This window comes from Stegodyphus dumicola, chromosome 11 (assembly GCF_044657685.1).
Source record: "Stegodyphus dumicola isolate Sdum_Otavi_A_Nest chromosome 11, ASM4465768v1".
NCBI lineage: Eukaryota > Metazoa > Arthropoda > Arachnida > Araneae > Eresidae > Stegodyphus > Stegodyphus dumicola.
The window spans coordinates 106,503,863-106,520,659 of NC_140778.1; the positions used below are offsets into that span (position 1 = coordinate 106,503,863).

General features: G+C 30.0%; 1 protein-coding gene across 4 annotated transcripts in view; it reads left to right on the plus strand.

Moving 5' to 3' along the window:
- Positions 1-2,377: 2,377 nt before the first annotated feature.
- The window catches only part of LOC118190409 (macrophage mannose receptor 1-like), a 157,105-nt gene continuing 142,685 nt past the window's right edge, over positions 2,378-16,797 (plus strand). For all 4 annotated transcript variants that reach the window (XM_035361106.2, XM_035361108.2, XM_035361107.2 and 1 more), the window contains exon 1: positions 2,378-2,534. In XM_035361106.2, coding sequence (XP_035216997.1) covers positions 2,447-2,534 — 88 coding nt within the window. In that variant the 5' untranslated portion in view covers positions 2,378-2,446. The remainder of the gene's footprint in view (positions 2,535-16,797) is intronic.

Below are 16,797 nucleotides of genomic sequence, written 5' to 3' on the forward strand. Positions count from 1 at the left end.
TTATTGTAGTATTATGTAGTAGTATCTAATGGTGTCCCATCACTTATGTGAGCTATTTTTTGCTCCGTTCTAAACAATTGTATTTTTTATTAAATTAATATTTTAATATTTTGAGAAAATGTATGTTATGTAATAATTGTTACTGAATTTAAGTATGAATTACACCCACAAAAAATTTTTACATGTTTTTTTAATTTATTTTATTACGGTTTCCTTTTGTAAAGCACAAGTGTCCCATCACTTTTGTGAGACACTGTATTTATATATTTATTTATTGATATAAAGGAAAGAACAGGAGTTTTAAAGGATTTGAAGTTTATTATCATTCCTCAAACGTATAACTTTTCTCCTTGCGCCTGTGATTTTACTAAAACTTCAGCGTTGGTCAGAATGTCAAGAAAGTTTGACCAGTTGTATAATATGGTATAATATGAAGTACTATTATACTTATCGCTTAAAAACATTAGAAATTATGCTTAATTTTATTTTAAAATAATAGTTGATTTGGGGGTTGTAAAAATACAAAATACTATTTTTTTAAGAAATAATACTTTATTTTTAAAGTAGGTCATTTTATTAATTTAGAACACAAACAACAAAATAAGTTTCACTCTTTATTTAAATAACAAAGGTCATTTTAATAAAGAGATTTTGAGCTGTTTCCCTTTTCATTCGAGTCTGTTGCCATTCGGGAAAACGTAAGATATAATTCCTTCGCATTTAATCTTTGTTATCAATTAAATTAAACTGTTTAAAAGCAATAGACGCAGTTCTTAAGAACATCATTTTTAAAATTTCTAATTTAATTAATTTAAATAAAAATGCATTTAATTCCTGACACATCTAATTAAAAACATTAAATGCTTTTATAGAATTACATTACATATTTTTTCACAGAAGAATAACAGAAGAATTACATTACATATTTTTTCACAGAAGAATAACGTTCTCTTTCTAGTCTAATTGCATATTCAGCTAATATTCCATAAAATGTTCCTATAGATATTCCACCTGGGCCATTTCTATCGATATTGTCTACTGATAAACCATATTAAACTTTAAAAGATCCCTTTAGAACGATCGTTAAAAATCCGAATCCGAGAATTTTTAACTTACGTTTTGTTTTTCTAATTTGCTTTTTGGGGCGAAAGGGGATCAAAATTTCAAGATGATTTAATTTTGCAATTAAGAACCAATTACAAATAACGATATTTTTATCTGTAATTCTGCCAGCCGTATATAATTACAATTATCGCTGAGGAAGATGTTTTTAGCCCAAAGGGGCAATTTGCGCAGAAGGGCTTTTGTTTTCGTTTTAGCATTTTGTGTCGTCCACTATAAAACTGTTTTTCACTTTTCAAATTGTTGCCACTAAATATTAAATATTAGAGCCCTGCGTTATATTTAAAGTAATTAAATAATAATGAAGAATCTGCATGAATGTATGTATGCTTCTCGCATTGTGAAAAATACGGCGGTATCTAGAGACATCTAATTTCGAATAATTATAATAGCAGGCGTTATATATAATTATAATAGCAGGCGATAGCGTCCTTCACTAGAATATGGGCATATGGAAGCCCAAATTTGAAATTTTTTTTTTATCTATTTCATATTTTGTAAAACTTTAACGAATTTTTGATTAACAAACTCAACGATTTCAAAGAGAGCAATGGCAACACTCTACGAAAAAAATTTTTTTTCCATCTCTAGCGCGCGAGAACTGTGTATTGGAAATTCTAAAGATACGCTCTTTTTAGATACTGCTGTCGAATTGAATTTTATGGTTTAAGTGCGATATTTAATAAACAAAGGTACCAGATAAAATATTAAAAAAAGGCCTTTTGGGCGTAATATAAAATATGAAAGCTTTCAAATTTTTTAAAGAGTTTAAAAAATTATTTAAAATAGATGATATAGTTGGAACATCAAGTAAAAGCAGCAAATACAATATCAAGAATATTGAAAGAGGGTTCTTAATGAAAAAAAAAAAAAAAAAAAACTTCTACAGTTTGAAGCTACTGATAGAAAGATGCAGCAACTTAGGCATTCAAGATAAAAGAAAAGTTTGTGACAGTAAAAGAAGGGATTTAACAATGGTCTCAAGAACTCAGGCGTCGAATTTCTCCCACCTATGTGCTTGTCTCCTAATATTGCTCCCGAAGTATGCATTTAGCAGGCGATAGTATCTTTTGCTTTCGATGGTTTCTCTGTATCAAGATCTCGTTGTGAAAGGGGTTTCTAAATTCTACCTGGGTATCGCAATCTGCTCAGACAGGATCGAAATTTTCCGTCCAGGAGTTGTTTTTCATACGTTCAGGATGTATTTATTTCATTTAGAAAGACACTACTGCCGATAAGACTGGTTTCCTGTACAAAACACGTGGTCAACTACTTCCTTCAAACGATAGTGTAGGAAGTTGAGTGTTGCAGAACGCAGACGACTATGAAGTCAAGACCAACGACAGGAACAATGAGGTGGATCTGTTATTTTCTAATTTTAACAAGCATTGTACAACTGGCTTTCTCACAGGGTAAGTTCTTAGCGAAATTTCAAAAATTAAATCTAACAGAAGCTCAAAAAAATAATTTCGTATGTTAGTAATTGGGATAAATTAATGCTGCCAATATGCAATAAAATTTCTATTTATCCTGTCGTCTGCTATTCGAAACCCTACTTACCCGGCTCTCTCTTACTTCTTTCTAAGTTAATTACAGTTAGGCTTGCTTTTAATGTTTTTAATTAATGGAAAGTACCTTTGTACTGTTCTTTATTTAATTTATTTATAAAAAATTTTTGCTTTGAACAGTTCGTTCTTGTTTTGTGAGCTAATCGAAATCAATAAAATAATATTAATAATAATAATAATAATAAAAATCTGAAGGTTTTCAGATTTTAAATTACGTCAAAAGGGCGTTTTTTTAACATTTTGTGGGTTACCTTTATTTATTAAGTATCATGTTTTTCGCACTTAAACCATAAAATTCAGTTCAAGAGCAATATCGCAGAATAATTTTAAAATTAGCATATCTTTAGAATTTCCGATACAGAGTCGCGGCCACTGGAGATATTTCCCCCCCCCCCTTTATACAGTGTTGCAATTGCTCGCTTTGAAATCATCGAGTTTTCTAATCAAAAATTCGTTGAAGTGTTACAAAATATGAAATCGATTATAAAACAAATTTCAAATTCAAATTAGGGCTTCCACATTCTATGGAAGATTAAATTATTCGAATTTTGATGGATCTAGGTATCGTTGTTTTATGACAATGCGAGAAACATAAATACATTCATGCAGATTCTTCATTATTTAATTTTTTTAAATATAATACAGAGCGATATTATTTGATGGGAACATCTTGAAAAATGAAACCACACTTATCCTGAATCGATGCAAAATGCCAAAATGAAATTAATTGTTCTTCTGGGCAAATTCCCCTTTGGACTAAAAATAATGTCTTGGTTTGATTTTAATTGAAAAGAAACACGTTCTGCGTTATGTTTAAAGCAATTGAACAATCATTTTTTTTTTTTTTTTTTACACGTCGAAGGAGGAGCAGTGCTTTTTAGTTAGCACATAAAATTCTTTAAAATTTGCCGAGTAAGAAAAACGAAACGAAAAGAATTTAGAAGCAGTCACGGAATAACACATAAGATTTAAAATTTATTTTCCACGCGCCTTCCGGACATAGCGGCTTCTTAGAATATGGTCTTGTGAAAGATCTTTAATTTTCCTTTTAAGTTGAAGCAGTGTCTGTTACCGATTAACAAAGTGTGCGATTTTAGAGCAAACGTGTTATCACCCGGCGAAAAAAAAAGACCTTTAATTAAATCGCATCTTCCAGGTGGCATTTCAAGTTGCTAATTTTATTTGTGTTGTCATCTGGCAAAGCAAAAGATCTACAATTTATCTTTTAAACTAATTCAGTCTGGTATTAATTACCAAGCTGTGCGATTTAAAAGCAATAAACGTAAAAATTAGTAATGTCAGTTTCATTTAACTTTTAAAAAATTATATATCTAATATCTAATTGTTGTAAACACATTTATTTTGCAATATATAAAAATGAGAGTTCTTAAGAACTTTTGCAAGTAATGCTGAAAATTGTAGTGTAAACCGGAAGCAGTTGTTTTTATAATTGTCAAAAAATGCTTTCAACGTCATATGCTACGCTACTATTACAGAACCATTTATATTATAATTTTTAAGATGTTGCATTAATTATAATGGTTTTTAATACCTTTTTAATATTTAGAAATTTTGATGGTAAATTATTCTTTGAGGTTTTAGGCTGTTATCTTAAGTTTGCTTTTTTTTTTAAACCGATTTTAATTTGTTTTTCATGAATCCAAATATATCTTAACATATATAATCATTATTTAAAAACATAAGTATTAAGCTCGCAATCTACCACTCTTCTATTGCACTCATTTTTTGCTGTAATTAACCTATTCTCTCTCTCTCTCTCTTTTTTTTTTTTTTTTTTTTGGTCTTTTTAGCTTTATTATTAAGCATAATTTTCTTCGCACTTACGCTATATACAATTCAACAGCAAAATTACAAGAATTCCAAAAGCATAGTAGTATATGTTTAGAATTCCCGATGCAGCATTTAGTGTTGCCATACATTTTTCTGTTTTTTCAGTTTATTCCCAGTTTATCAGTCAGTTCTCCTATTAAGATGGCTTTACACAATATATTTTGTCTTTTTATTAGTGATGTTTGTGTGTTTACTTTATTTATTATATATCACGTTTTGGCGTTTATGCCACACGAAATTCGATTCAACAGTAAAATTACAAAATATTTAAAAACAGCATATCTTTAGAATTTCCGACAGACAGCCTCGCGGATTGCAGATAAAAATATTTTACTTCGTACAGTGTTGCCACTGCTCGTTTGAAATCATTGAGTTTATTAATAATTGAGTTAAAAAATTCGCTAAAGTTTCATAAAATATGAAACAGATAATAAAATAAATTCGATATTCGGGCTTTCAGGTGCTTATGTTCGGGTGGAGGACTACGTTATTCAGAATTTGATGGCTTTAAGTATTGGTGTTTCTTCCCAGTGATATATGTATACATTCACTCAGATTCTCCATTATTTTATTTCTTTAAATATAATATTTGGTGGCAACAATTTGAAAAGTCATAGAACGCATTTAAGTGTTTCGAAGCAAAATGCCGCTTCGAGACTAACGTCCCTTTTGGACTAAAAAGATTTATTAATAACTTTTCTTATGTAGAGAATATGGTGATGTGTTTTATTTTGGAAACGCAGTAAGGCAGATAGTGTAAAAAGTAATAATTTTTTTAAATGTATTGTTTCAAATGCTGTTATTACAGCTATTGTTATTCAAGTTCTGGCAGAAATAACTCTCCTTTTAAACACTATAATCGCACGAGCAGGCAGAATTTCAAAAATTTCACGTAGTATGTCGTACGAAGGCTTCGCTATTATCTGCTTCTGAATTTCCGTAAAATATTTACAATTCTACAATGAAATCTGGTAGAAATTATCGGTTCAAAACAGGGCGTTATTTGTGCTTCATCTTATAAATTCAAATGCTTGCGTCCAGATAAAAATCTCGCTTAATATTCTAAAAAGCAATCGTTTTACGCTAGTTAAATGAAATCGTTTTCAGAGGGAAAAAAAATAGTCGCAATTCCAGCTACCAGTTAAAAATGGAAATTTTAAACCAAATAAAATATATATATATATATATATATTTAAAAAAAAATGAAAATTAAATTATAAACTAAGGAAACATTTTCGAAGCTTAAATTTTTGTTAATGACTTGACGTTTAATTGAAGTGGATTTCTATAAAAGTTGATGAAATATATTTGAATAATGTTCGATCTTTCTGTGTTGTTGTACAGTTCGCTGCAGAAGATCCCTTAATAACGATTTCAATGATGTTTTGCATATGGGATGGCTCTAGGTACCGCTGTTTTATCACAAGTGAGAAATATACCAGCATTTATGCAGATTTTTCATTATTTAATTTCTTTAACTATAATACAGAGGGCCACATATTTGTTGGCCACAATTTGAAAAGTGTCTCAGACTTTTAAAGTTTTCGACGCATAATTTTTTTTAGTCCTTTGGCTAAAAAAAATATGCAAGGCTTTTAATAGTTTAACTTGAATAATTTCACAGGTCCAACTAGTAACTAATAGTAGATAATATTAGAGATAAAGAATTTATTGCTTTTGAATTGCTTGGTTTGTAAATCAATTGCAGACAGATTAAATTTGAAAGAAAAATTAAATACTTATGCTTAACAAAGTGGCAACACTCTGATGCATCGAAAATATAAATATTATACATCGTGCAGTGTCAACACATTTCTGCTTAATAGCTGATTTCTTTCTTTAAATTTGAATTCTTACGCTTTGACGAGTGTCAACGCATTTCTTTTAAAATCTCCGAGTTTTCTAAATGAATTAAAAAGTAAATATCTTTCGCTTTGCCGAGTGGCAACATACAGCTTTTAAATCGTCGAATTTGTTATTCAAGAATGATTAAAATTCCCACAAAATATGAAATAAATGAAAAAAAAACTTCCAAACTTAAAATTCGTGTTTCGAGGTGCACGTATTCGAGAGAACTAACTACAGGCATTCAAAATTTGGTGTTTCTAGGGGCCGCCATTTTTCCACAGTGTTAATATCATACAGTGTCTCAAAAAAGTGATGGGACACTTGTACTTTACAAAAGGAAACTGCAATAAAATAAATTTAAAAAACATGTAAAATTTTTTGCGGGTGTGTTTCATACTTAAATTTAGTAACAATTATTACATAACATACATTTTCTCAAAATATTAAAATATTAATTAAATACAATTGTTTAGAACGGAGCAGAAAATGGCTCACTTAAGTGATGGGACACTTACTTTTCCATCAAATATTTATCCAAAAATTTTACTTTTTAAAAGGTTTTAATATTTTGTTGGATTTCCTTTTACTTTTAAAACATGATTTAATCTTCTTGGGATGGATTCGACTAATTTTTTTGTGATTTTTGGAGTGATTTTACCCCATTCTTCTCGAAGCACCGATTTTAATTGTTGTTTTGAAGAAATGGTGCGCTTGCGAATTCTTGATTCCAATTCTAGCCAAATATTCTGTATGGGATTTAAGTCTGGATATTGCGGGGGTGTTTTTATTATTTCAGGACAGTTATACAGCAGCCAGAGTCTAACGTTCAAAGCACTACTGTGCTTGGGGTCATTGTCCTGGTAGAATTTAAAATCGTTATGAAGGTTCAATTTTCGTGCTGAAGATTTCAAATTTTGATTTAAAATGTCAATATACTTGTACTGATCCATTATACTGTCCATAAAAACAAGATTACCAACTCCAGCGGACGACATACACCCCCATACCATAACTCCTCCTCCACCATGTTCCATGTTTACTGTTGGCACCAAGTTCTGTTTGCGAAATTCTTCCCTGGGTTTTCAAAACACCAAGATTCTACCGTCAGAACCAAATATATTAAATTTACTCTCATCAGCAAATATAACTTCATTCCAGTAATCAGAATTCTTATTTATGTTGGATTTTGCGAAAGCCAGTCTGAGTTTTCTATTCTTTTCACTTACGAAGAAGTTTTTCCTGGCTGCTCTACCGTGATATCCAGTAGATCGAATTACTCTTGTAATATTCTCAGAAGTAACAATTACTCCATATAATGCTTGTAAATCAGCAGCAACTTTAGCAGCACTCATTCTTGGATTTTTTTAAAATATTTCGAACGATAATTCGCTTTATTCCATTGGATAGCTTTGATGGTCGGCCAGGTCTTCTTTTATCCTGAATAATATGATTCTTTTTATATCGTTTAATGATATTGAAAACTGTTGAATGACTGAAGTTAACTGTTTCAGTAGTTTCTCTAATAGATTTTCCACGTTCAATATGCAAATTAATAACTAATTTTCGAATTCCAGGCAAAGTTTCTTTTCGTTTAGCATTCATGGCTGCACAGAGCTAAAAAACACAAAAATTCCAAAACAAACTGGAGAGAAATACTGCAGACGATTTTATAAATTATTGGCAATTGCTTTTGAGTAAAAATAAATACCCTAAAAGATAGTTTGGTACTATTCGGTTTCGAGGGCCGTAAAAAATCGCCAAAGTACTGGTGATGCCAATGCTGCCAAAAATAATTGCGGCAACCCTAATAATTGCGGTAAGAAAGGAAATATAATAGTAAATAACTATCTAAGATTGATGTTTTAATTTAGATGAAAGGTTAATTTCATATAATACATTTTTATTATTATAATTTATATGAAAAAGGCTAAACATGACTGAATGGAAGCATAAAAGTAAATAACTATTTCAGATCATTATTATAATTTATATAAAAATTGCTAAACATAACTGAATGGATGCCTGCATCGCTATCACTACCGACTTATCGCTAAAGCATAATTTCATTTCGTTGATTGTTCAAACGTAATTTTCTATAATGAATGATGCCTTTTCTTTGAAAATATTATCGGTAAAATGCAGAATCGCTCACTTATTTGTTTGCCGCTTTTTACAAGGGTAAAAACAATTGGACTTTTGTTAATTTTTACTTTTTAAGTGAAAATAGATCGATGTGTACAGTTTGCGCAGTGCCATTTTATGCAATTCTGGGATTTTTTTAAAGTGAAAATAGATCGATGTGTACATGGATACCGAGTATGTGCAATTATTAAAAACGCGTCAAACAGTGGGTGCTTCTACATTTTACCCAAAATTCTATTGCCGACTTTTCGTCAATGGCAATTCCCAAATTATTAAATCCATAGGATATTAAAAAAGGATTTAAAAATTGCATTAGTATTTCAATGGCGTCTTAAGAAATATAGAACTATATAAACTTACGCAATCTGAAATCAGCGCGTACGCTAGATTTGGCGCGCTGTTAAATGGGCGCTTTTGCCAGCTTTGGCGCTTTTGCGCATGCATTTTCGATGCAATTTTTTACGGTCCTCAAAACGGAATAGTACCGATAGTTTTATTGCTTACTTCAGACGATTTTTGTTGCATAGTACGTAGTGTCCCATCACTTAAGTGAGCCATTTTCTGCTCCGTTCTAAAGAATTGTATTTTTATTAAATTAATATTTTAATATTTTGAGAAAATGTATGTTATGTAATAATTGTTACTAAATTTAAGTATGAAACACACCCGCAAAAAATTTTACATGTTTTTTAAATTTATTTTATTGCAGTTTCCTTTTGTAAAGCACAAGTGTCCCATCACTTTTTTGAGACACTACATATAAATGTTTCATTTATTTAATGAAAAATGGTAATAGTAGAGGTGATCGCTTGGTTTTCTTGTACATACATTCCTTTTAAATGCACTATTTTAACAAAAACGATAATTCAGCATTGTATAAGTTTAAAAAGGCCTTGAGTTGCTAGTCTAAAATAGTAATTTACTGTAGTTTTATAAGTAAATATTTAGTTTAAATCATTTGACAAGTTATAAGGACAAGTAAATCAACGCCGATTCAGGAATTTAGCTTGTTTCTTTTGATTTATGGCAATGGCATTTTTATCATTTATGTATATTCTTTCGATTTTTTTTTCTGCTAACTTACGTCTTTCTTGATGTTGCAATTTCTCCGAATAGCGGTGTATTTTTTGCTTGCTTAAATACGCAATCCAGTTATCAACATCCTAGATATGCGGAACTGCCATTATCTAGATTTCTTGTTTTTTCTTCATCCAAGTAAAAAATAAAGCAAAGACATTTTTTATTCTAAAACTAAACACATAATCTTGTTTTTATTTTCACTACACTAAAATGGAACAATGGAATAGGTTTTCGTTTGGGTAAAAAAGAAAGTATAATCAGATTCTATTCAATTTCTATATTTAACTTATTATTACAACTTAGTATAATATTTAACTAAATGAGAAAATTAAAAACTAGTAAATAAATTAATAATAAGCTCATGTTTAGTTGGCTAGAAAAAAGAATAAATAATCTAGATAAGAACAATTACGCATATTCAGAATGCGGATAATTGGAATCCTATGGTAAAAAAATTATTCTTAGTAAAAATCAAGATTTTTTACCCCAAAAGGACTATTACTCTCAAAATGCGATTTTGCGTGGTTTCACTTTCATTCGAGACTGCTGCCATTCGGAAAAAAGTAAGATATTATTCTTTCATATTTAATCTGTCTGTTATCAATTAAAAAACTAAATTATTTAAAAGCAACAGATGCAATTATGAAAAAATATTATTTTTTTAACTTTTCAATCTGATTGATTTAAATAAAAATTTAATTTATATTGTGTCTAATGAAAAACATTGAATATTTTTATTAGAATCACATTAAATCATTTCCCCCTTTTTAAGTATACAGAAGATATGTAACAATTCCATGTTAGTGTGGGTCCAATAAGCGACTAAAGCGATAAAGTCGCTGAACGCTGGGAGTTGATCCGGGATTCGAATTCCGGCGAACATGCTCACTTTATTAGCGTTTTTGTAGTTTTCTCATGTGTAAAGCCAGTTTCCCTTTGAAAGCCCTATACAAAAGGTATCCTTCCTCTTAGGCAGATAGCCCTCGTGTGCCTTGTCATAATGAAATAAACTAAACTCAACTAAACTAAAATTTAATTGGAATTTGGAATTGGAATTTGTTTCATTATCTATCTCATATTTTGTAAAACTGAAACTAATTTCTGATTAAAAAAAACTCAACAGTTTCAAAGCGAGTAGTAGCAATACTGTTAAGGAATAAGACATTTTTATATCTAGTGCGAGAGGTGTATCGGAAAATCTATACTTTTTTTTGTCTAGAGGGATTTATTGGCCCAAATCCCGAAACGTGTATGTGTCTGTAAATGAAACAAGGCCTGTTTTAGAGAAGTATTATAAAATCTGAAAGCCTTCAGTTTTTTTTTTTTTTTTTAATTTGCAATTTGCAAGCTTGTTTGACTTTTAATTTAATTCTTTTTTTTTTTTTTTGGCTAACCTTTTTTTTTTTCGATCTCGTTCTCTCCTTTTTTTCCCCTTAGTTAATGGAATTTATTCCGATGGAAAACAAGCAGACCAATTTGATTTTTTTTTTTTTTTTTTTTTTTTTTTTTTTTTTTTTTTTTTTGTTTGTTAGTCAAAAGTAGCTTTCTCCCTGAGGGATTATTGTTAGTCCAAAAGAGGCTTAGTCCAGGAAGGACTATTGTCTTCGTTTTGCGATTTTGCGTTGGTTCACTATAAATGTCCGTTTCACTTTTCAAACTGTTGCCACCAAATGTTAGAGTCCTGCATTATATTTGAAGAAATTAAATAAAGAAAAATCTGCATGAATGTATGCATATTTCTCGCATTGTGATAAAACAACGGTACCTAGAGCCATTGAATTTTGAATGACGTAATCTTCCTGCGAATATGGACATGTGGAAGCCCAAATTTGAAATTTGGAATTTGTTTTATTATCGATTTCATATTTTGTAAAACTTTAACTAATTTTTGATTAACAAACTCAAGGGTTTCAAAGCGAGCAATGGTAACTTTGTAAAGAAAAAACGTTTTTATCTCCAAAGCGCGATACTCTGTATCGGATATTCTAAAGATATGCTCAATTTAAAACTATTTTGCGATATTGCTTTTGAACTGAATTTCACGGTTTAAGTGCGAAGAACGTGATATTTAATAAATAAAGGTAACAATTTTCCCGCAATAAATAATATTTATATGTTAAGAAAACTAAGGTTGAACTTCTCAGTCCTTATAAGTTTGTAGTTCAGTTCCGGCGAAAGGAAATGGCACGAGTGCTTAGGTGGTTTTCGATCCAGGTAAGGGGAAGAGTCACTTTTCTTTACAAAATCCTCCACGAAGGTTTCCCTCCCCTGACTCAGATAGCCTTCGCTTGCTTTACCTTATTCTGTTAAGCAATCAACGTATGGGAAACGACGCGTTATTAAATGGCTTTCAAAAGCAAACTAACTTGTATCTGCTTTACACATGAGAAAGACCGTGAAAATTTTATATAGTCATCAGGAGTAGAACCGGGGTAAACCTAGTACTTAGTCCTGAATTTTTTTTTAACTCTTAAGTCATATTCTTATCCTCTTTATCCTTCACAAGTTTTGCTCTTAATTGGTGTGGTAAGATATTTTTTATCAGTAATTTTTATATAGTTGAGTGTTACCAATTCATAATAGAAACTACGTATTTCAGTAATGCTTTTTACATAGCTAACCGTTTGTTCATGGGTATGACTAGCAGTTATATTTTAAAATAAAATGCTCTTAATAGTTTCATGAAAATTCTTTGACGATTTATATAACATTCTCCGAAGTAAATACGAAAAATCTTCATATAAAACGTATGGCAAAGAAAGAAGAGAAATACCCTAAATAAAAATATTAAATTAGTCAAAACAACAGTCTTGTGTTTGATTTTGGATAGTCAGATTTTGGATAAAACTCTATTAATTTAAAGGGTGATGCTCATCACCCTTTTTCGTCAGGAGCAAAGAAATTCTGCATTATTATGACCTCTACTTGTAAATTCTACCTGCACCCGTCCATCTCGTGCTACAAAAATTTTGAAGCTAGTGGCAGCAGAATGATCAAGCGTCGTCTGCTGCAGGAGGCGCGAAACTCATCTGGCAAATTTTAGTTTGTAATGTAATTTCTAGTTCTTGCTTAAGTTTTAATTCTACTTTAATTTCATTCTGCTTATATATATATTATATTCTTTAAGCGGTAGGCATACTACCGGCCATACGGTTAAATCGCTGAGCACTGATAGTTCCAATATGTGTTCAAATTCATTCAAATGAGCTAGCTGCATGGGCGTTTTCATGTTTTTACCCATACGTAACGTTTATACGAGTCAATTTCCCTCAAAAAGGTCCTCCACGAAGGCATGTATTCCCTTAGGCAGATAGCCTTAGTGGGCTTTCCCGTAATAAGCAAAACCAAACTTAGAGCGGGAGTGGGCTTTGCGAAAAGTGGGCTCGGAACTCTTAGGAATCTGTGTGCTCAATTATCGCAATTTATCACACTTAAAAACCAAAAGTAATGAAATTTGCAGTTGAAAACAAAAGTATTGAAGTTCACATGCCAAATTTATAGGATTGTACTCAAATATTCTAATGTTGCTTACACACGCAATAAGAACTTTATAAACATTCTTGTTCTTAAAATAAACATTCTTATTCATGGAGTACATGTTAGATTATCAGCATAACCGGCTTACAACACAATCAGAACACACAGAATAATGGCGGTCTCCAACTCCAACTTCCGCTGATCGCCGCGATTATCGTGTGTTCCGTATGACGTGTGCTGCCAGATCCATTAAATTAAAATAACACAAAAACATTATATTGGCTTCATTTCGGCCTTCACACAGTTTGAAAACCAATCATATTTGCAAACAGCTGCTACAAGCATTTGGTAAAGTTTGTGATTTCTGCACAGCACAGATTTTGTAGATGTAGTCTTACGTCTAATAAACAGGCGCAGAACATTTTTATTGTAGAAATTACGTAGAAAACAGGAAACAATTCTTAACAACCTTTTTCACGATATCCAGTTATCAATATTTCCTCTCTCTTCATATTTAGTTAAATTTTATACTCCTTTTGAAAAATAAAACGGAAAATATTTGATTCCGATACTACAAAAATTGACCGAGACATTTCCTTTTAAAGTTGGAGATAATATTCAGAAGCCGTACGCAAGTTGAGAGAAATGTTTGCATTTGAACACTATATCTCGCATACTCTGGTTTCATTGAAATCCGAAGCTTTTAATTAATAACATGAACTTTAAAATAAAATAAAAAATTAAATTAAAAAAAACCGACGATAATTAAAAAAAATATAGTTTTACTCCCTTCGTAATCCCATTCGGAAATGTAACTCAGCAACAAATTCTTTTATAAATCGTTATTAAGTCACCCTGAAAATGTTAGTTTTAAAAACAGTCATGCATGAACATGAAAGCAAAATGTGAAATTTATAATTCCAAACTTTCACTAATTCTAAAACGGAAGGGGCCAAAGTTATAACAAGAATTAGAAATAATTAAGTTTCAAGGAAGGTTTATCCTTTGCCAAAAAGAACTGTGAAAAAAAAATAAATAAATAAAAAAAAATAAATAAATTAAAACATCAGTTCGACTAGTTTTGTTGAAGAAAGATAAAACTCTCTCGGAACTTATTATAGAAATTTATCTCAATGTTGGAAGCAGAATTTCCGCTCGTCGAGTTGGAAACAATGCAGTTCATTGCCACAAAGATATAGTATATAAAAAATAAAATAAAGTAGAAGAAATAATGGAAGTCATTATAGTTGCAGTTTTTGGGTATACAAGAGAAAAAATTAAAGATAATTTTTTAACAATAAAAGCAGTTAAATTACTTCATTTAAATTTTTAATTACTTATTTCAGACTTGGAATCACCATGTTCATTAGGAGATAATGAAGTAAAAAGTTTTAGAAGCAGATAATACTTTTTTCTTTTTTTAAATACGCCTTTATTCATCCAACAGATCGGTTTTAAATAGCCTATAACGTCGAAAGTACTGTATATAATCAGACTATTCGAGGCAAAAGAAATGGCGTTAAGGATTAAGAAATTTTGTTTTCGCAACAGAATTCTTTAACAAATCTAATCACTTGTTTTCTCATCGAACATACACTTAAAAGTATTTTGTGTGCTATCCTCGCGATGTAATTTGCGAAATACATGTCTCGGTTTCGTGGCACACCAGAATGTCGCGACCAAGCAGGTTAGGAAACTCTAGTATCGTCTGCTTAGTAATATGTCTCTCCATTTGTCCATCATTCTTTCGTTCGTCGGAGTGGCAATTTTGTCTGTGTTTTCACAATCCAGCAATCAGTTTGTCGCAAGAAAGCTATTTTTATTTTTACCTCAGAGTTTGTCAGTAATTTTACTTATTTTGTCTTTGTATTAAAAATTAGAAGCTATAAACTTTCAGATATTGAAAGATCTGCGATATAGAAAATTAAATACTATTAATTTCTGATTTTAGAAAATTACACAGATAGGATAGGTAACAATACGAAATCGGAAGTTTGCAAATAAGAATGCCATTAAAATGATCATAAAGTTTTCTGGATCAGAGAGATAATTAAATATTATAAAACTGAAAACAATTCCATGGCGACGTACGTAATATACCTTTTATTTCGTACAAATATAATGTTTTCTTACAAAAATGGAAGAAACAGAAGTACATAAAAATTACAAATTAGACAGATTATGAATTAAATGCATTTTAAGTAACGCCGTTTAGGCATATTAAATGGAGATTTAAATTATGAAGATGTGCTTTTTTTGTTTTAAATCGCACAGTCTGTTGGAGTTTATAGATTAAATGACTTATATATACAAGGCTAAAAGAATTCTAACATCAAAACAAAAGCTCGCATATAAGGGCTTTGTAAAAAAGCAGTACATTATAATAAACTTTTGAACTTGAAAGATGATATATATAATTTGAATTAAAATTAAACATTAAATATAATGAAGTTAGTAATTCTGTATTAGAAATACAGAATATATAGTTTTAGAAATATTATTTATTAAACATATTAATGATACAAGACTTACTTATGCATTAAGGAAGTACTTAAGTAATTTTTAAATCATTTCAGTATATAACTTGAAAGTTAATTTCTAGAGATTAATTATTTTTCGCAGGTTGGAATAACAACACCTCTTAGAACTGGCACTTTCTCAGGTATCAGGTTATAAGAGGCTTAGCATATCTAATGGCGTAACATAATAACATTTAATGTCAAAAATGGAAAACTGTAGAACTTAACTTAATTAGTATAATTAGAGATTATTTATCATCGCAATAATTTTACGATAATAATTAATTATTGTAAAATAATAATAATAATCAAATAATAAATAAATTAATTAATTTTAATAATAATTAAACAAATAATAATGTATAATAATTTAATAAAATAATTATTAATTATTATTATTATTATTATTAATTAAACATAATTAATATTAATTAATGATAATAAATAATTTTACGATGTTAATAATTATACGTAGTATTGTAATAATTTACGATTATTATTATTCTTAATTTAAATATACAGCGAACTCTCGATTATCTGAGCGCGAATTATCCGGTTTAAGGATTATCCGTGCGTGGCAGTGCTCAGGCGCACGCTATGCTATAACTGTGTAAAAGACAAACAAGCGCAAGTCCGAGTATGCTCTAAAAACCGCTGAATTGCCTCTTTAAGTTTAGTATTAACGTTTACTTTGTACAATTCGTTCTACATTGCGCATAGTCGAAAGCATCTTTTTGGTTGACCACTGACCACTGGAATTTTTTTGTTTCATATGTATTTTCGTGTATATTTTCTTCCTATTTTTTAATTTAAGAGATTTAAAATTTTAGAACAAAAAAAAAAAAAAAAAAAAAAAAATGAATGAAGACAAAACTAGGAGTAATAACTGCAAGAAAGTTGTTTTAAAATTAAAACAAAAATTTATATTAATAAAAAGATTTGAATATGGTGAGCGGATTATAAATCTCCCTGAATTAATTAAGATACTTTATTTTAAAGTTAGAGATTATATTTAGGGACAGTACATAAACTGAAGAGCAAAATGTCTACATTTTTATGTAATAAAAAATAAAATAGCAGTTTAAAAAATTTCTGGTGTCGACAGATCAAATGCTGAGCATTTTTAGGAGCATTTTCAGGAGTTAATTTTAAATAACATATTTTATTAACGCCTAACATTAATATACAGA